Raw genomic sequence first — 20,764 nt, 5'->3', positions numbered from 1 at the left:
AAATTAGTCACTTATCAAATTCCCCCACACTTAAATCATTGCTTGTCCTCAAGCAATTCACACATAATCAAATGCAATGATTCAAGAGGTGAAATAATATATATACTTTGTCCAATTTAATTCCTCAAGACTTGGAAAATAATCATTATACAATTAGTCAATTTACACTAAATACTCATAATATCAAGTAAAGGAAAGATAATTATACCCTAAATTCAACAAGTTAAACTTAATCTCTTACCCTAACTTAATTTTACAAATAAGCAAATCACATAGTCAATTTATAGCTTTCCTCCTCCTATAATCATCTTTTTCTCAACATTCTATAACTAAGAGCGATTTATTCACACAAATTTTACTTAAATAGTGAGAATGCCTTTTTACGCGAAAATCGACACTTTTAGGTGAAGATCCCCGGTTACTCAACCTTTCACTTATTCAAGTTGCTATGCATACTCTTAATTCAAGTACCTTTTTACGCGAATGTAGACATTTGTTGATGCCAACTCCCGGTTACTCGGTACATGAATCATTGGAGTAGAACAATTTTTATTTACTTTCTCTTTTTTTCTTTTTCTCTTTTTTTTTTCTTTTTTTTTTCTCATAGAAAAAAAAAATATTTATAGAAATAATCAAAGGAGGAGTATAACCTTTATCGACTATATCAATCACTTACTTGCAAAATTAAGTAAAGAAAAGAAATCTCATTAAACATGTAAAATTATAGGCATAATTTTCCTTACTTTACCAAATATACTTTCTAAAATGTAAAAATTCTAATTGCATAATACTATTTCCAAGTTAAATTAGGACTAAACCTTCCAAAATACATATAACATTTCAACAATTGGAAGAATAAGGTTGGAACAATTAGCTCTTTTTGAATGAAAATGCAAAAATTTGAAGAACTTTTGGGCCATAGTGAAATATTGGAAAAGATTTTAGAAAATTTTTTACAGAGTTTCTCCTTATAAATGGATGAAAACTCCCTGCCAACAAACCCAATTTCAAGCAAATTATCCACATGGCAAACATTTCAAACACAATTCCAACATTTCTAAGCATTTAAATCCACAAAATATCATCACATAGGCTTAAAATGCAAGTTCAAATATTTTCCTCCCCCACACTTAAACTTCACATTGTCCTCAATGTGAGAAAAGGAACATAAATAAAGAGTAAAAGAAAATACTGCTCAATTGAACTTGCGCAATCAGAATCCATAGCCAAGTGACGAATTTCCAACCGTATTTGAGAAAGAATGGAGAGTTCACTTATTGCACCTTGAAAAAGACAAAATCAAAACAAATAAATTTCTTAAAAATAAAAGGTTGCAATCAACAAAATCATGCAATTCAAGGAAAAAGGAAAAATGATCAAGCATGTGGAACCATACAATGTTCAAGGGATAAAAACATGAAATGAGCTAATCTTTGCTAATCAAATATATGCATTAGTATCCAAAGCAAAGGGAAGCTAATTTCACACAAAAAATCCACAATTATGAACAAAATAAGTTCCATTTATACATTTTGTCATCAATGATCAAATCCCCGCAAGTACAAAAGCAATCTCAAAATGGAGGCGAACACACCAAGCCAAAATATAAATGACCTTCTTGAGAATTCATGAAATACTAGAAACCATTGAACCACAAGGATTATAAGCGCATTTATGAATTTCATCAATTAAGGTCATCTTCAATTCACCTTTTCTTTTAGAATTACCTAAGAATTCAAGAAATTATTCAACCAAGCCCCTTTTCATTCATTAGGTAATCTAAATTACTCACATGAATATCATAAACTCCCACAAAGCTAATTAAAATGCTACATTGGCCACTTAATATGTAACTTTGTCACCAAGCCAAATTAGGCATAAATTTGGCAAAAATTCACCAAATAATTACAAACTCATGAGTTAAACATCACCAATCATCATCAATAAGTTCAATAAGCACAATGTAAAGCACCCAAACTTCACAAAATGAAAAAAATTCGAAATTGCCCCAAAAATAAAAAAAAAATAAAATAAAAATTGGCAAAATTCAAATGACAACATTTGGTGAAGATTTGTTATCTCAAACTTGTTGGTTGATGATTATGGATGCAAATGGTGAAGAAACCCCCAAAAATTTCACTCCAATTCGGTCTCAAATGGATAGTTCAAAAATTTGAAACCCTTGTTCTTGCTAAGCTCAAATCCGAATTTAGACTTGTTTTTGAAGAATTTTTAGCTATGAAATCATCTCTCAAGTGAAAAAGGAGTGTTTTGGTATACTTGATTTGAAGATTGGATGGTGAAAAGAGTGAGTTTAGTGAGTAGTGTGTGTTTTAGGTGTGAGTGCGTGTGTAAGTTGAAGAAGAGAGGAAAAAAAAATTTCTGATTGCAGAAGTGGATCCGAGGCCTCGGATCCATATGGATCCGAGCTCGGATCCGTGGCTCGAAGTTTTCCCTGATTGCAGAAGTGGATCCGAGGCCTTGGATCCATATGGATCCGAGCTCGGATCCGTGGATTCTGCATTTATTGCAGAAATTTCTGCAATTTTCAGTTTGGCCCCAACTTGAAACACACTCTCTAATTCGTGCTCTACAATGAAATTTTGAACAATTCAACACTTTACACACATGGAAAGTGACTTAAACATGAATCTCAACACCTCAAATCAAATAAAAAACATGTAGAATCCAAATTGAGGGTTGAAGTTCTTGGATCAAATAGTCCCCTCGAAACTTCCAAAGCACATGATGGTGCTCAAATGGTTCAAAAGAGTGAAAATAGGTCATGAACACATTTAAACACTTGAATGCACTTCAAGTTCATTCAAATGACTAACTTAACCTCATAACATAAAATTAAGCATTGTAAAACTCAAAAAAATAAAGGTTAAGCTTCCCTTTTTCGCATTAGTCTCCACTCCTTATAAACTCCTTTGCACTTGAAATAATTCGCATGATTCCTTGTCATTGCTACCTACAAAACACACAAAAACATTAATCAAACAACCAAAACTTACTAAAAACAAGAAATCGTTGGGTTGCCTCCCAACAACCGCTTCTTTATAGTCATTAGCTTGACTATATCACCTCATTTTTCAAGGAGGTTTAGTTAACGAATAATCCACCATTTTAGGCCGTGGTGGATCATTAAAAGGTGACTTTATAGCAAAAGCCACAAGATCTAATGATGTGAGAAATGGAAGTGACTTACCTATCCCAAGTGATTCATAGATATTACCTTGAATATGCACCACTTGAGAATTTACCAAAGGGAATGCCATGAGAGTATCTTGAGCAGGAATACCTTTAGAACCTATACTTTCAATGCACTCCTCAAGAGGGATGAAAATTGAGTCATTAAAACTCACCTCTTGAGGTTCAAAGTTAGTTCCAAAAATATTATCATGTGAAATGGATATTTGCTCATTAAAACACTCTTGAGATTCATCATTTTCATCAAAATGCAACCCATTTTCACATACAACATTCCCACCATTCATGCTAGGATCATTTTGCACATCATTAGAGGAAATAACTTCACACAATGCACTCAATTGCTCATGTATATTACCAAAGTGAGAAGCTAATTCATCTAACATTTCCTCAATCCTATCAAAACGGTCGGAAGTTGCATTTGCTAGCTTTTCTATTGCTGAATTAAATTGATTAGAATAATTTTCTACAGCTAACTCCCAAGATGCATTAGAATCATTAGCTAATGGTTCATTCTCTAATTCCCAAGGTAGAGGTGTATTAGCTAACTTCTTTATTGCCAACTCCCAAGATGGTTTTGATTCATATTGGACACTTTCAGGTTGGTAATCATAAAAACATGAATTATCACTATAAGTACATTGATTATTCCAACCATAAGCAGGAGAATTGCTCCAATTAGCACTATATTGATCAAAACAAGGATTGTAATGCTCTAATTCATCATAATAATCCACATTTTGTGCTTGCATACATGTATTAGTAGCATGATAACCTCCACACAAGTCACAAATCACATGATAAGAATTAAAAGCATTATCATTCCTCCCTTGCTCAATTTCATGCATAATTGCGTCCATTTGAACTTGCAACATCATAAAATCAAATTTAGCCTTTAAGCACCTTAAACCATCTTCAAAAGACATACATTCAGTAAATTCTTGGTTACCTCTATTGAAGGAGCTTTGCACTTGGTAACCATCCATTTCCAATCTTCCACTTCTCAAGCATTGTCCTCCAAATTGACCTACCCTTCTCATTACCTAAAATTGCTTTTAAACAATCTCAAAAGCAAAATTAGTAAGAAAAATAGGTAATGAAACACATACACACATAAAACACAAAAATAACAGAAAATAACATTCACACTATAACTAATGAAATGTCTAAACTAATAAAGTTGCTCTTCACACCGATATTGCCAAATCTTCCCCGGCAACGGCGCCAAAAACTTGACGTGCGCAGGGTATACATATCAATTTAACCTCATTCTAATCAAGTTTTACATTTATAAATTCCTAAACACCCCACACGCGATTTATCGCAAGTATACGAATCGTGAGCGAGTATAGGGTATTAAGGGTCGATCCCACAAGGAAGATTGCAATTACCGGTACTACTAAAGCTTCTCTATTATTTAGACTATCAATGAATTATAAGAAATTTAACCTACTGAAATTATACAAAATAGCAAATAAAAGCTCCTTAGGTTGTGGTATCCCTAACTACTCATGCAAGTGCTACATTTGGATCATTGAATACTACATCTAGGCTAGTTATGGTGTAATTTCCTTAAACATGTGAAACCTACTTTCGTAGTGAATCAACTATACTCATAACTAATCCATACCTATTTTCATGGTTATGAAATTAGCTACAAGTTCATTTCTTCAATGAAATTACATGAAATGAATCACTAAAAACCACATAGGTGCACCTCTACTTTCGTGAGTGTACTCCCTATGTTTAGCACTTCTTGAACTAGTGTTAAATCTCAATTTCCATTGCAGAAACAACACCTTAGATAATCATAATTAATGGTACCAGATTAATCATGATTTAAAGAGCCAAAGTGCTAAATAACTTGCTCAAATCATAGCAAACAAATAACCAAATAATAAACACTAACAATCATAGAAAGTTCAACCAAACCCAAGGCTTAAACTTTAGATACACATATTAAACACAAAATCCAGAACTTGTATATTAACTAAACTTGGAATCAAATACAAAAGATAAAGAGTTTGGAAGGAATACAACCCTTGTCACATGAGCTTTCTTCCTTGCCTTCTTCATCCTCCATCTTCATCCTAATCCTTGTCACATGAGCTTTCTTCCTTGCCTTCTTCATCCTCCATCTTCATCCTAATCTAGATAATAAACAAGAATGGAAAAGCTACACTACTCTATACTAAGCTAAACTAACACTAGGGAGATGAAAGAGCTACATTTCTGCAGACTCCAAGCTTCTCCCGTAGCTCCCTCTCTATTTTTCTGCTATCTCCTCTTCTCTTGCTCTCTACTTCTTGGATCCTCTCTCTTGCAATGAATTTGGCTATTTAATGATGAAAGGTTGGTCAAGAAATGATGTTTTCAACTCCCTTTTACAGCTGGTAATGTCTCTCACATGTCTAGCATCACATGTGAGTTGGTGGAGGTGAAATTGAGTTTTACGCGTATAAAGCAACCTTTTCTGACCAGTGATCCGAGCTGCTACAGTGCCTCGGATCCGTATGGATCCGAGCTCGGATCCACTAACCCAGAAACAGCCGAGGGTTCGGATGAATAGTGGATCCGAGTGTGGATCACTTGCTCTGTTTTTGGCCCAACTTCAACCGATCTTTTCTTGATGTTAGAGGCTGAACCAGCTCATGTGTAAAACACGAAAGTTGTAGCCTTTTGAGTTATCTTTCCAATGCATCAAGAATCACCTCATTTGGATCTGTGTAGGCTGAGATATGACTGAAATACCCTTGTCTGCTCATTGCCCTGTTTCAGCTTCGACCAACAGAAATCAGCTAATGTAATTCGGCTTTTTGATTTTGAAAACCTTCAAACTGGATTCGGATGTCTTCAGCAAAGTTGTAGATCTATCTCTTATCTTCAAATGGGTTCAAGAATCATCCCAATCCGATCATTGTAGCTCAAGTTATAGCCGAAATACGAAAATATGTCAAAACTGTCAAAATACACAAAATCCAAGTAAAAAGTGATAAAAACCTCATTTAATCACTTAAAAGCATTTTTCACCAATTATAGCCAAAATGATTCATATTCTTCCAATAATATAACCAAAGTGACTAAAAATAATATATAATGTCATACAATTATTACGTAAATTAGTCACTTATCAAAAACTGAGAGTATAATCATGAAGAAATTATCTCACTTGTATTTTCCCCTTGGACTCTTCTTGCTATGTTCTCTCTTATCTTGCTTAGCCATGGCCCCCCCCCCCCCAACATTACCACGGATCAATCAGCCCTTCTCTCATTGAAAGCCAAAATCACTTGGGATCCTCACGAAATCTTGGCAAGCAACTGGTCGGCTACTTCCTCAGTTTGTGATTGGAGAGGAGTCACTTGCGGCTCTCGCCACCGCAGAGTCACCGCCCTGAACATCTCCAACTTGGGCCTTAATGGCACAATTCCTCCACAACTGGGGAACCTGTCCTTTCTCATGTCCCTCGATATGAGCAGGAACAACTTCTACGGAGAACTTCCCCATGAACTGATTTGTTTGCGCAGGTTACGAGTCCTTGGTTTAGGCATTAACATTATTAGCGGAAGTATTCCCTCTTGGGTTGGTTCCTTCCGACAACTCCAACACTTTTCTCTAGAGAACAACAGCTTTACAGGCTTTATCCCACCTTCTATCTCCAACATGTCAAAGCTAGAGACACTAAATCTGCAGTTTAATTCTCTACAAGGAGCAATACCAATGGAGATTGGGAACCTAAATAAATTGAAGTATTTAGAGATGAGCCGGAATCAGCTTTCAGGTTCTTTGCCATCGGAGATGTTCAATATTTCTACATCGGAAATTATTGCTTTTCAAGGTAATAGCCTGTCTGGTAGTCTTCCATCCAGCATATGTTCCCGTCTTCGAGGACTCTCACGGCTCGACCTTTCCTCCAACGAATTAAGCGGCATTATACCAGCATCCTTATCCAAATGTTCAAAGCTTCGTGTACTGCAGTTGTCATACAACAACTTTAGTGGGGTGATGCCAGAAGAAGTTGGGAACTTGACGGCACTCGAGGAGCTATATCTTAGTCACGACAATTTAGATGGTACCGTCCTAACTCTTTTTGCATTTTTAGTTGAAATCACCAAAGAAAAGAGTTACATAGATCTTTATATATATATATATATATATATATATATATATATATGTATGTATGTATGTATATTCTCAAACAATTAAATATTATACTGATTAGTAATTTAAAGGCTTGTAAGAACTATGAAGGGAATCCGGAGGCACACAGAAATTGGTAGGGCAAAAATCCCTAGAAGTAAGTACCCCAAGCAGATCTTACAAAAATTCATGAGCTCGTTTTATGTTGTTTAATACACGTTAACATGCATAACTTTAATTTTATTTTCTTGTCAATAATGAGAAAGAAAGTTTTTGATGAAATATTTTAAAAGCAGATTAACAAAAGTAATTAAGATAAATACTTACGTTACCCCATGGCTGGCTCTTTTACACACGCTAGCAAGCATAACTCTTTTTTTTTTTTTTTCTCTCATTGAAATCGTCTTTTGACATGAATAAATATTTTAGAATTTTTAAGCAAAAGTAAAATAATTACTGGATCTCGCGATTTGTATGCATTATTAAGGCTAATTAATTACTGGGTTCTTGAATGTAAAATCTCATGTCACCAAAGCTAGAGACATTAAGAGTATATAAACTGTCATTTAATTCTTTGCAAGGGACAATTCCAATGGAGATTGGGAATCTAAACAAATTGAATATAGTGGAAATCAACAACAATCAGCTTTCCGGCTCACAAGCCTTGACCTTTCCTACAACGACTTAAGTAGTATTATACCGTCATCGTTGTCGGAATGTTCAAAGCTTCAACTACTGTCGTTGTATGACAACAACTTTAGTGGAATGATACCGGAAAGATTTGGGAACTTGACGGCGCTCAAGGGACTATATCTTAGTGGGAACAATTTACACGGTACCTTCCTAACTATTGCATTTGAGCTGAAATATATACATACATACATATATATATATATATATATATGCATATCTCTTGGTTGTTGTGAAAGTATTTTATCTGAAAAAAAAAGCAATTCCATGTTATAACTTATAAGGAAGAAGGTTTTAAGTAAATTCTTTAAAACATTTTAACATGAGAAAAAAAATCACTTGGATCACAATTTGAATAGAATTTCCAACTAGCATTAATCCCCGTGCTATGCACAGGACTTACATTTTTATTAAAAAATAATTAAAATCTTAGAATAAATTATTCAACATTATTTTCATAATAAAAGCTATCTAAAATCCATAGAATCAAATGTAGTTCCATATGAAATAGACTATGAGGTATGGAAAGATATGCAAAAATTAATTATTATCCAAATTTCTGATTCTCCTCGAAAGATGTTTTGAGAACATGTTGCACCAATTGAGGATCTAGTGACTGAGTTGTACGTTGAGGAGTTGGAATAATAAACTGTAAAAATTGTACAGATAAGTGATAATTAACCAACTTAAAATAAGTAGCATAATATTAAAAGTTTGGATAACTAAAGAGATTACACTGAATATGAGTCTTTTAAAATTGTTCAATAAATGATAACTATATAAGCAATTAAATGTAAGTAGTGTTTGTTTGAGATTTGTACAAATAACTGACTAATATCTTTGTAATTTTAAAACTAACAAAGTGTCATCAGGTTTAGCAGTAGTATTATTTGTTAAACACAAGTCAAGCTCTAAGAACATTACAAACCTTCTAGAAGAGTTAAAATGGTTAACAGTATATATTATAGACTATAGATAGAGATTGTCATTAGTGTTTGAATATAAAATCTCACGTGGTAAACTTAAATTTACTGGCCAATCATTTTTCGCTAGTTACTAGATGAAGACAATTTTGTAGATATGATCCCCCAAGATATTGGGAATTTAACAAACCTTAAGATATCGTTTCCCTTTAATTTAAACTTTGATGAAACATTTTACTAGAGTTTATAATCTACCATGTATATAAGAAGCAGGTGAATTTTTCTGCTTTGCCCCCTTGCTTGCCACGTGACTTTCTAATAATTTGACAAGTGACTTGCTAATATTTCTTACACATTACTATTCTTGCCATTGCATATCAATTTTTTTTTTTTTGCCTTTTGTTCATGCCAAATCAAACAAGTGTGCCCCTTATGTTTATGGGTATCCATAGGTTGATATTTGAGAATTTGGTAAAGAAAATTTTGATAATTTGAAAATTGACCTTTTAAGATAATATCTGATTACCGTCCAAACCTTAGATTGATAAATTGGATCAGAGAACCGATAATTCGGTAATAACCATAATCTAAAATATCAATAGTTAGTTAAAATACTTTATTTTTCTCTAAAAAAATTGTTGTAATAAAATATTATCCCATATGTTTTTGTAATAAAATTCAATCAACTTAATTTGAAAACAATATGCCTATGCCAAAAAAAGAGGTTCATAATCCTAAGTCCTAACTCATAATCTCAATTCTTAAACAACATTGAAATAAACAAGAACTTTTAATTTAATTGTTAAGCTAAACTCCAACGTATCAACTTCCATTAAAATTTTACTTCCAAGTATATTTATAGTTAAGTTAGCTAATTAGTAATTACTCCCTCCGTCCCACTTTGATAGTCCTGTTTTCCTTTTTCGTCTGTCCCAAATTGTAGTCCACTTTCTAATTGAAGAATGTAGTTGTATTTTAATTTTCCTAAAATACCCTTATTCAATGTAAGTTGTTGTTACTATAAACCTACCCCATTTAATGAGAATTGATTCTTTTTTTACCATCAATTCAAGTTCCCATAAAGTTGTACTCTAATTAATCTGAGGGTATTTTAGGAAAATAACTACCTAAATTGATTGTTCCAACAAAGTTAACTATTTTTTTTAAACTCTGTGAAAAAAAAATCAGGACTATCAAAGTGAGACGGAAGGAGTAGTATTTAGTGATAGGATTAAGATTTGCTCTTATAGTTAGTAATGTACATAAGTGGGCATATATTCTATTTTTGCTCCTTCTATTGATTTTATGCGAAAGAATGGTTTTCACCTTATTGTCCGTGAAATTTAGAGGGCATGACCTGTGCTTAGCACAGCCTGAAGTCTGCTAGTGTCTTAATTAATCCATGTCATGCATTAGCATTTCTAAACGTCACTACAACAAAAATAGCCTTTCCTGACATACATACGAGGACACTTGATGGTTTGTGTCATTATAGCACTTCTATCATTACACTTGTTATCAAATCAATAATTTATACTCTTTTTTATTTTATTTTATCTGATATAAGAATAATAATGTGTCTTTAGACTACCTATCATGACATTTGAAAAAATGTGAGATGCACCAAAAAAAAATTAGAACACAAAATGGCGTCGTTTGATTTTGGCGGAAGATTGCTTTGCCAAAACACTTAGTGAAATTTCAAAACCTCATTTTGCCTGCTGAAATTTTGCTTCTCCTATCTCTCTCACAAACTCTCTCTCTCTCTCTCTCTCTCGGCAAATTATCTGTCAAAACTCTTGGCCAAAATTTTGCTTTCCCCGAAGAGTTTTTTCTATTGAATCTCTCCACAATCAAACTACCCATGTTTTCCCATTGAAGATATGTAATTACATGATAAATTTTTGCCCTAAATTGATTTTTCTTGGTTGTCTGCCTAAATCTGAAATACCAATTTTTGCCCTCCTCTCTCGGCCAATTTCCTCTCCTCTGCTCCCTATCTCTGCCGTCCCGTCGCACCATCAAAGAGGACGAGTTCAGATTCTCCAGAAATTATTTCTTAGCAAAAGAATTAGGCAATTCCGGTAAGGAATCCGGCCACAAGCTCGAAGATATCGTAGGAGGACAAGGGACTCGTCCCACCTTCTTCGAAATGGCCGCTGCCCAACAGCTCCCTTCTAGTCTTCGTGCTGCTCTCACTTACTCTCTCGGCGTAAGCTACTCAAAGTTCAAACTCCATCTGGGTTCTTCAATTTTCATCAAAATTCTTGTTTTTTTGTCTTCTTTTTTGTTTTAATTCAGTAACTGGGCTTGTTTTGTTTTGTAGGTATTGGCTTTAAGAAGACCCTTTATTCACAAAATCCTGGACTATGAGGATGAATTCTTCGCTTTGCTAATGCTTGTCTTGGAAACCCACAGCTTGAGAACAACCGATGCTTCTTTTGCCGAGTCTCTTTATGGGTTGAGAAGAAGAGCGGTTAATATTAAAGTAAAAACAAAGGATAATATTCACAGCAAGAAGAAGATTTTGCCATTGGATTCCCCTGCTGACGCAATTCATCATAATGGTTTAGAGAAACGCCAGAAAATCCTCTCTGTTGTATTTTTGGTAATTGTTTCGTTTTCTTTTGGTACTCCTTAAATTCAGTTACTTCATGTTTTGCATAATGGAGAAGAATTTTGTCTATGTGACGATTCATAATTTTTGAAATAAGTCCTTTTTTTTATCGGTTGTTCTCATTACTCTCGATTGGTCGTTTTTTAATGCTGGATATGTTTCTGTTGTCAAAGATCCTTCCTTTTTGACACTCAAGCAAGCTTCTGGCTTTTTTTATTTTTAGTAGAGTTTGTTTACTGTGTTCTGAGTTGGATAAACGTTGTGTAGGTTGTGTTGCCGTATTTTAGGTCCAAATTGTAGTATGTATACAATAGAGAAAGGGAAGCTACACTTCAAGCGAGCTTATGGGGTGAGGGTGAGGAAAGATTTGGCAACATAGACTACTTTGGTGGAAGTGGAAATTCCTCAGCTTCTGGGAGCAGTTCTGGTGAAGAAGCATCTACCACGAGAAGACGCGTCATGAAGAGAATACAGAAGATTATAGCTGCTTGCTACCCGTGGATACACGCTGGAAGTGAAGGTTAATGCTAGTCTCATTTATGTGTAGTTTGGGTGTTGAAACTTCACTGGCTTTTCCTCCTTATTCTAGATTTGCTTAAGCTTCACTTGGATTTAATGCTGTCGCCTTCTTCATGTTCTATCTGTGTGCTTATGCCAATCTATGTCTTGCTCTTTCCAAACCTTGCTACGCTAGGACTTAGGAATCTGAACTCTTAGACCTTTGTCCTCTAGAGGAGGCCTTTTGCGTACCTCAAGCTTAGCTTCAGCCTCAGCTAGTTGACGATTCAGTTTTTCGAGTGCAGGGGTAAGATGATCAGGCTCCAGGAAAATAACCCGCAGAATCTGTTCAACTGCAACTTGATCCCTTTGCTCATCAAACAGCTCTGGTACATAATCCATGTCACCTTTTACTTTCAAGCTCATGATCTTGAACTTGACCCTGCTCTTTAGACCATCCAGCTTGTCATTGGACTCTGGAGGCTCCAAAAACTTGAAAATATTTCTTAGAGATGACTTCTATTTTGAACTTAAAATAGAAGTCATGTTTTTTGGAGTATATATGCTTGCTTTTAGTGGTCAACTTTAGTGTTTTCTGATCTGTATTTTCTGATCTGTATTTAGCCTCAGCCTCAGCTTAGGGGAAAAAATTGTTCAAAATTTTTGCCTTGTCATCATGAATCCCCTAGATTAATTGCATCATCTGCCTCTTGGCCCGCTTGGGAAGGACTCGCTACTTCCCAACCATTTTTTGCACAAAACCCAACTACGGCTGGACTTGGTAGGGGGAGAGTTGAACAAAAATTGACCAGCGGTTGGAAAATTTTGGTTGTTGTCATTGGTAGTGTAAAATGTTGACCATACTTTCTGCTTCTTTCCCTCATTAGACAAACCTACTCAACAAACTTAGAAAACATTAAATTAGATGTGTTTTGCCACTAGTTTTTGGGGTTGATTTAGTTTATCCAGCAAGCTAATTGGAGCTTTTGTATGGGTACGCCGAATTGGAACAGATGGGATGTTATGTGCTTGATCTGACCCTATTTTTTTCCCTCAAATTCAATCTGATTGAGTAGGCTGGGTATGTATCATATGGAGGGGTTGTTCATGACTTGAAATCTCCTTGGTTATTCTTTTTCAAACTTGGGAGTTGATGTTGTGTAGTTTGAGATGTATAATTTTAGGACTAGCTCAATAGCAACTTATGCAAAGGCTGGAGAACTGACAAGCTGAAATGCAAAACCAACAAATTGAAATGCAAGACCTTCTTAAGGCTTTGAAAGTTGAATTGCAGTCTAGGAAGTAGGGCAATGAGAGTATATCTGGCAATGATAAATGGTAAACTATCTTTCTCATACAAGCATTTGATTTAGCCTCGCTTTTGTCTTTACTAAAATTTGGGGAAACTATTTTTGCAGGCTTTGTATCAAGAAACTTTAGCATGAATGCCTCTCCAAACAATTTTACCTTAAAGAAAGGAAATGGAGACTCTGCACAGGAACAAAAGCACAGCTTCTTTTGAGCACTAATGCAGAACTTCCCTCATTTGGAGGTAAAAATTTTAAGACATTCCTTTTAGTATAGTTCAAATTTTTCGCGAAAGCAACGGATGCAGTGCACATTTTGCTGTCCATGATTGCAATTTGATGTACTGAAAAGTTATTAGGTAATATATGGTTTCACCATAAATACGAAAACAACCTAGTATAGGTTTTTTATTGAGTGATCTCTCTTATGTTTCCATTTTCTACATTCCCTGATTCACGAGGAAGCCAAGAAAAGATAAAACAAACTCCTGATTCATGTGGAAAACATTAACACCAAAAAGAAACTAAATTCTTGATCTACTAGGTAATTACATTAAGTATTTAAAAGGCCCTGGTCAAGGATAGGACAGCAATATATCATTAAGTTTTCCAGTCTGTGTACTGGAAGGGTTGCCTTAAGTCTTCTCTAAAGGTAAATCTAGGCTCGTGATTTTTCTTGAAACTGAAAAATATGTGTTTTAATTTTGTGGGGTTTTGGTATAAGCTGATCAAAGAACGGTCTTTAGTCTTTGTGAGGAAGATTAAGGATGTTGCATGGCCTTTTCTGGATTTTAAGGATGGAAGTTGAGTACTAAAATGGGTTGATTTTGTACTCTGTTTTATGAATTAAAGAGGTTGCTTCTGCTTTGCAGATGCATTTTTGGTAGTAATCATGTCGGTGGTTAGTGGTTGTACAGTAACTTGAGGACTAGTAGTCAGTTTTGTTTGATTCAATTGGGCCTACAGATGATGTTCATTAGCGCTTTCCATGTATTTGTTGTGAAAGGGTTGTGAAAATTGTAAATGTTCCAAGAACCATTTCTTGTTCTGTTCTTTCTTTTTTTAGTTTTCTTTTTTTGGGGGGGGTGGGGAAGAGGAGGATCAGGGGGCAGGAGATTGGGTTTATTGGACTTTGTGGTTGGTATAAGAGGATGAGTGGTGTGATTATGGTTGTTGGCAAGTATGAGGTGGTATCTAAAAGATGAAATTAAAGCTTCTAGGTGGGAAACGTTATGATCTTTTCTGTAGCTAATATTTAAGAAGTAAATGCAACTAAAGCTTCATGATCCGCTACTGCTGCACATTTATGTATTGGCTTTATGGGCATTGAGTTGCTAATACTTATTCTGAAAGCTTTTAACTTTACGCATTGATCTGTCCTGTAATTGCCGATATGAAATGCATGTAACTAGTTTTGTTAGCAGTTGACTTTATGTTACTGAGTGGATACAAGGTTTAGTTTTTCATTGATAGCAGATTGATCTTAAGTGTGAGTGGGTTGCAAAATTTCCCCCTGGAAGTGATTATTTCGTGGAATACAGAAAATTTGAACAAATTTAAATCCTTAGAATGGTTCCTAACTTTGAATCAAACAAAATGACATGGCTCGTGGCCTAATCCAGAGTAGTGGAAAAGGGGTTCATGTCTTTACATCGTGGCTCTTAGGTCTCATCATGAATGGCTTCGCCTCTGGAATCATGGCAATTTAATTTGATCTTTAGCAAATACATTGTGGCTTTTCTGGAAAGCTCTTGTTAGTATGATGATCTAATGATCCCCCACAAACTTTGTGCATAGGTGGAACCAGCTGAAGATTGATGGGGACTTCGTGGTTATGACTGAAAGCTCTCATTTCATTGTAAAGTTTGGAAGCTACTGTTAGTTCTTTCAACTTGTTAGGGATGAGAATCTTTTAGTTTGTGCACAAGAAAGTATTTCAAGTTTGTGTACATGAGAATGTTTTAGTACTTGTTTGGGATTTTAATACTTGCTACGTTTGTACTTGTTACCGACTTTTAATTTAATGAATTATATTTGAGTATCGACTTCTTCTTTTAAATTGCTATATGCATTCTGCTCTTTGGGATAATTTTACAAGTCCCTTGGGATTCTGGTTGATGGAATGTACAGCAGGGAGGACTAATTGCAGGTTGCTTCCATATAAAAAAAAAACAGGGAAAAAACTCCTGGCAATTAAAAGTGTCAGCATAGCTTAGCTTCGAAAAACACTAATGACAAATGGGCGTGTCGTCCAAAGCAGTGTAAATTCACATGGCTACGTGTCCTTAAAGCCATATATTAAGACAACTGAAGATGCCTTCATAAATTGGATATCCTACTGATCTGCTACTGATGTTCTAATGCTATACTGACACTTTCGATTATCACAAAAAAAGTTTTTGTTGGCAGAGGGAATGCTATAGCAGCATGGTATTCCTGACACATTTGAATGCTGCTAAAGATTTGAGGCTATCCCCACATTGGAAGGGACAACACTCGCCCTAGGTGTGAGGATAGATAAAGTGTCAGGTTAGATTATCTATACTGACACCTTTAAATGCCGTTAAAGGCCATTTTTGTTGTAGTGCGTGGTAACTCTCTAGGTGGTATTCCCCAAGAGCTTGGCCGCCTAAAGCATCTTGAAGAACTTGCTTTTGCCAACAATAGCCTAACTGGATCCATACCAGCCAGGGGCGGAGGGAAGGGGGGGGCCGGGGGGGGCAACCGCCCCCCCTCCAATTGTTAAAAAAAAAAATTTCTAAGTAAAAAAATTTTTATTATATTGTTTTGCCCCCCTAAATATTGATAAAAAATTTCACTTTACCCCCCCTCCAATTGTTATAAAAAAAATTTCTAAGTAAAAATTTTTTTATTATATTGTTTTGCCCCCCCCAAATATTGATAAAAATTTTCACTTTGCCCCCTCACAAGGACCCAAACAATAATATTTGAAAGTTATTTGGACTTGGTCCAAATAACAGAGACTCGCCCCCCCTAATTGCAATTCCTAGCTCCGCCACTGAATTACCAGCCCAAATATTCAACATCTCGACATTGCAAGGACTGGACCTAACGAACAATAAGCTTTCTGGAAGACTTCCGTCATCCACAGGTTATGGATTAATCAACCTTGAAGTGCTTGTTCTCTTTTTGAATGAGTTTGATGGAGTAATACCAGCCTCAATCTCAAATGCGTCTAAGCTTACTATTTTAGACTTGACTGGAAATAGATTCAGCGGTCCAGTTCCAAACTCTCTTGGAAACCTAAGATTTCTAAGACATTTGGGTCTCGTTGAAAATCATTTGACAACTGAACCTTCATCGAGAGAATTGAGCTTTATTAGTTACTTAACAAATTGCAAGTACCTGAAAATATTAGGTTTTGCTGAAAATCCGCTGCACGGTTTTCTTCCGATATCAGTTGGGAATCTCTCAACTTCTATGGAGAGCTTCTATGGATATGGTTGCGGAATCAAGGGAAGCATTCCCGATGGAATTGGGAATTTGAGCAGCCTAATGATTTTGAATCTAGGAGGAAATCACCTGAGTGGGCCCGTTCCGAGCACAATGAAATACTTGCAAAAACTTCAAGAATTGGGTTTGGGACATAATCAATTAAGTGGTTCAATTCCAGATTGCATTTGCAAGTTAAAGAGATTGTACAAAATTGATTTGGGGCAAAACCAGTTTCGGGGGTCAATACCATCATGCTTAAATAATATTAGTTCTCCGGGAGGAATTGACTTTTCTGGGAACTTATTAAACTCAAGCATACCTGCTAGCTTGTGGAATCTCACGGATCTCTTGACGTTGAACCTGTCATATAATTCATTGAGTGGCTCACTACCTTATGAAACTGGAAATTTAAAGGTAGTAACGCTATTAGATTTGTCAGGAAATCAGCTTAATGGGAATATTCCAAGTTCCTTAGGAGGCTTGCAAAGTTTAGCAACGCTTTCATTAGCACAAAATAAACTTCAGGGACCTATTCCAGACTCACTCAGTCACGCGTTAAGCTTACAATTTTTGGATCTATCCAATAATAATCTATCAGGTCCAATACCAAAGTCCTTGGAGACACTTTTATATCTCAAACACATTAATCTTTCTTTCAACCGCTTAAGAGGAGAAATTCCCTCTAGTGGTCCTTTCGAGAAGTTCACATATGAATCATTCATGTCTAATGATGACTTGTGTGGTGCTCAGAGGTTTCATGTTCCTCCATGTCCTTCTCCTCGGATTCACAAATCGAGTCAGAAGAAAGTATTTCATATGCTAGGCATTCTATCAGGCATTGCAGCAACAATAATTGCTCTTACAACTGCTGCAATTTTACTTTTAAGATGCCGAAGAAAGGATGGGATTTCAAGAAACACTGATTTGTTGCCCATGGGATTGCCAAAAATGATTTCATACTATGAACTTGTGCAAGCGACCAATGGTTATGATGAAAGCAATTTGCTTGGCAAAGGGAGTTTTGGATCTGTATATAAGGGTATTTTGACGGATGGGACAGTTGTAGCTGTGAAAGTTTTCACTTTACTACCAGAAGTCAATTCCAGAAGTTTTGATACAGAATGTGAAGTTCTACGCAATCTTCGCCATAGAAACCTTACCAAAGTGATTGGTAGTTGCTCTAACCTGGACTTCAAGGCCTTAGTGTTTGATTATAAGTCTAATGGGAGCCTTGAGAAATGGTTGTACTCCCACAACCATTGCCTGGATCTGCTGCAAAGGATAAGCATAATGATGGATGTTGCTTCCGCATTGGAATATCTGCATTTTGGTTATACAACACCAGTGGTTCACTGTGATCTGAAACCTAGCAACATATTACTCGATGAAAGTATGGTTGCTCATGTGAGTGATTTTGGTATGGCAAAGTTTTTGGATGAAGAAAATAGTGTTCTGCATACCAAGACACTTGCAACGCTTGGATACTTGGCACCAGGTTTGGCACATTTGACTTCTTTTTAGTTGCTTTTTTTATCTGTTTTTTTCATGAATAATATGTCAATCTTCCAAGTTTTCTATTTTTTTTTTCACTTTAAGCGTGATGGATTGCCTTTCATATCACAGAGTATGGACTTGAAGGGCAGGTGTCAACAAGGGTTGATGTGTATAGTTTTGGCATAGTTTTGATGGAAACCTTTTCAAGAATGAAGCCTAGTGATGAAATGTTCAAAGATGATTTCAGCTTGATGAGTTGGATTGAAGAATCTCTACCTAATGCAACAACTCAGGTTGTAGACGCAAACTTACTTGGGCAACAAGATGAGCATTTCAGCGAGAAATTGGAGTGTGTTTCAATGATCTTCAAATTGGCTTTGAGTTGCTGTGCTGAATGCCCACGAGATCGGACTAATATGAAGGATGTTGTGGCTGCACTTCAAAAGATAAAACGTCAAACTGAGTATTTTTCGAATATCTCGGCATGAAAGTACGTTCTTTTACTTAATCCAACTGACTAAGTTTGTTCCACTCAAATAATCTTTACAATGTCTTTTGTTGCAGGATGATGCCAAGATTTGAAACATGTAGCAAAATAAGTTACGTTATCCACCCTAAGTATGCTGATATATCAATAATATATTATTAAGATGCCAAAGGTTTTTTTCTAGTCTCTAAAAAACTTGTTCTGGCAATCTATTTGTATATGCCCAATTTTAAGTTCATTTTCTTAGCTGTCATTTGAAAGGCATCCGGAGGAAAAACTGCATTTGCATGGTTCTGTTTCACGACAATCTTTATTAGAGTTATATATTTTGCACGCTTAAACATGTTTCTTCCTCTTTTCTTTTGCTTGTGCGACCAAGAACCTTGAGTTGGTCGTGGCACTACTAGGAGTACAGTGGGTGGAACGTGAATTTCTTGAGGGGTAGTTAACTTAACTAGTTAATTTAATTTGTTCATTCGATGATATGGTAAATTCGGCTATAGAAGGACTGTCGTTGTCTATAACCTTTTCTTTGTCACTGTCAAGGCCAAAGTTAAATCTATGATACACTTTAAGGCCAATTTGAACATTTTTGCCTTTTCGAACCTGTATTTGAAAACAAGCAGTACTTGAAAAAAAAAATCGTTTTGCATTAACTAAATGTACAGTGGAACTAAATATAATATGATTTACAGAAGATATCTTTTTGGTATGGCCTCGCATGAGATCCCATCAGACCACTTCAGTTGTGAGTTAGAAAATGCGAAAACAATGGCCATTATAATAAGTTGTTTTGAGTATTATGCATCAAATGAATAATCCTATTATTATATGATTAAACCTATGTCGCTACCCACAAAAAAAAAAAATTGTAGCTAGGAAGGTTGGGCCTTAACTAGTTAAGTTTGTCTTCTTACAATCTCAACCAACTTGTGAAATTGGCATCAATGTGTAGGGCTACGCTCAATATACTTCAACATCAAAAAAGTTTTTGAATTTACTCAAGATGGGCTGGACCAAGTTGAAAATGGTTCTTCAATGGGTACTAATCTTGCCCCGAGGACTGTAATGGTCTTATCCGAAACGACCACCAAAGAGTTCAGTTTTGTGGTTGCTTACAATGTTGGCTATGGGAAGGTCTACAAATGGTTTGGGACTTTGGCAGTCGTCATGCTGAATTTGAAGCTGATTTACTCTTGAATGTTTTATCTGATCATGCTTAATATAAACTTATATGTTAAAGATAGAAAATCCCACATGGGATTGTAGTCTTTCTTAATTCTAGAGAGAAGGCAAAACATATATGGATGTTTTGACGAAATTTAGTTAGACTTTACAATGATGCGTGACCCTGTTACATGATCACGCGGAATTGTTACAAGAATTGCACTTTTCGAGCTGCATTTCGCCGTTCTACGAGAACTTTAACTTTCAGAAGCTTGCAAAATATTTCATGTTGTTGATAAATTGAGCGAAGAAGCAATTTTGCCATGCATGTATCATATGTTTCACTAAAATTGTTATCTGTTTTCATATGTTCATTTCTCATTCAAGAAGGATGGTATAAGAAGCTAAAGAAACGGGGAAAAAAAAGAGAGACCTAGAGTCTCTTTCAACCCTTTCGCACATTCCCAAGAAGGACGTGTAGTAAAGAATTTAAGTTAAATAGATTTTACTTCCTTGTTTGAGAGCTCTTAAAGAAAGAATTGCATCCATGGACTCATTAATGGCGGTTTGTAAATAGCATATATGGAATACTGCTCTTTACACTGAAGTTTCCCAAACCCATAGCTTTTGCATCTAGAACTAAGATGGATAGCAGTCACAAGGGCATAAAGAAAAGAAAAGAAAAGAGTCATGATTGTGTATATGGACGCCAAAACAGTTTCTCTATATCACTTACCAGTGCATTCAGTAACATATTAATTGCAATTCCTTA

The 20,764-nt window shown here is 35.6% G+C and overlaps 2 protein-coding genes across 8 annotated transcripts; both read left to right on the top strand.

Moving 5' to 3' along the window:
• The first annotated feature begins 10,677 nt into the window (after positions 1-10,677).
• On the top strand, positions 10,678-15,429 carry LOC113728620 (peroxisome biogenesis protein 12-like). Of its 7 annotated transcripts, none has more exons than XM_072079084.1 (7): positions 10,678-11,178; positions 11,293-11,574; positions 11,851-12,103; positions 12,387-12,470; positions 13,266-13,419; positions 13,500-13,633; positions 15,186-15,429. In XM_072079084.1, exons 1-3 carry the CDS (start codon positions 11,119-11,121, stop codon positions 11,881-11,883), a joined length of 375 nt encoding a protein of 124 aa, XP_071935185.1. In that variant the 5' UTR covers positions 10,678-11,118; the 3' UTR covers positions 11,884-12,103; positions 12,387-12,470; positions 13,266-13,419; positions 13,500-13,633; positions 15,186-15,429. The 7 variants fall into 7 exon arrangements, with proteins under 7 accessions (XP_071935185.1, XP_071935187.1, XP_071935186.1 ...); XM_072079086.1 differs by having other exon boundaries at positions 13,246-13,419; XM_072079085.1 differs by having other exon boundaries at positions 12,387-13,162.
• Positions 15,430-16,829: 1,400 nt separating this feature from the next.
• LOC113728619 (probable LRR receptor-like serine/threonine-protein kinase At3g47570) lies at positions 16,830-18,826 on the top strand. Its single transcript, XM_027253006.2, has 2 exons — positions 16,830-18,339; positions 18,468-18,826. The coding sequence occupies exons 1-2, from the start codon at positions 16,830-16,832 to the stop codon at positions 18,824-18,826; spliced, it is 1,869 nt and encodes a 622-aa protein (XP_027108807.2).
• The last annotated feature ends 1,938 nt before the right edge of the window (positions 18,827-20,764 follow it).

Source organism: Coffea arabica, chromosome 2e (assembly GCF_036785885.1).
Source record: "Coffea arabica cultivar ET-39 chromosome 2e, Coffea Arabica ET-39 HiFi, whole genome shotgun sequence".
Classification (NCBI taxonomy): domain Eukaryota; kingdom Viridiplantae; phylum Streptophyta; class Magnoliopsida; order Gentianales; family Rubiaceae; genus Coffea; species Coffea arabica.
Note: the sequence above shows the minus strand (reverse complement) of the source record. Positions and strands in the feature narration are given on the sequence as shown.

What these genes read in the sequence shown, in the direction of transcription:
- LOC113728620 (XM_072079090.1), top strand. Translation starts at nt 11,119, where the DNA reads ATGGCCGCTGCCCAACAGCTCCCTTCTAGTCTTCGTGCTGCTCTCACT. An exon ending in CTCTCACTTACTCTCTCGGC is followed by an intron (nt 11,179 to 11,292) that starts GTAAGCTACTCA and finishes TTTGTTTTGTAG; the next exon opens with GTATTGGCTTTAAGAAGACC. An exon ending in TCCTCTCTGTTGTATTTTTG is followed by an intron (nt 11,575 to 11,850) that starts GTAATTGTTTCG and finishes AACGTTGTGTAG; the next exon opens with GTTGTGTTGCCGTATTTTAG.
- LOC113728619 (XM_027253006.2), top strand. Translation starts at nt 16,830, where the DNA reads ATGGAGAGCTTCTATGGATATGGTTGCGGAATCAAGGGAAGCATTCCC. An exon ending in GCTTGGATACTTGGCACCAG is followed by an intron (nt 18,340 to 18,467) that starts GTTTGGCACATT and finishes TTCATATCACAG; the next exon opens with AGTATGGACTTGAAGGGCAG.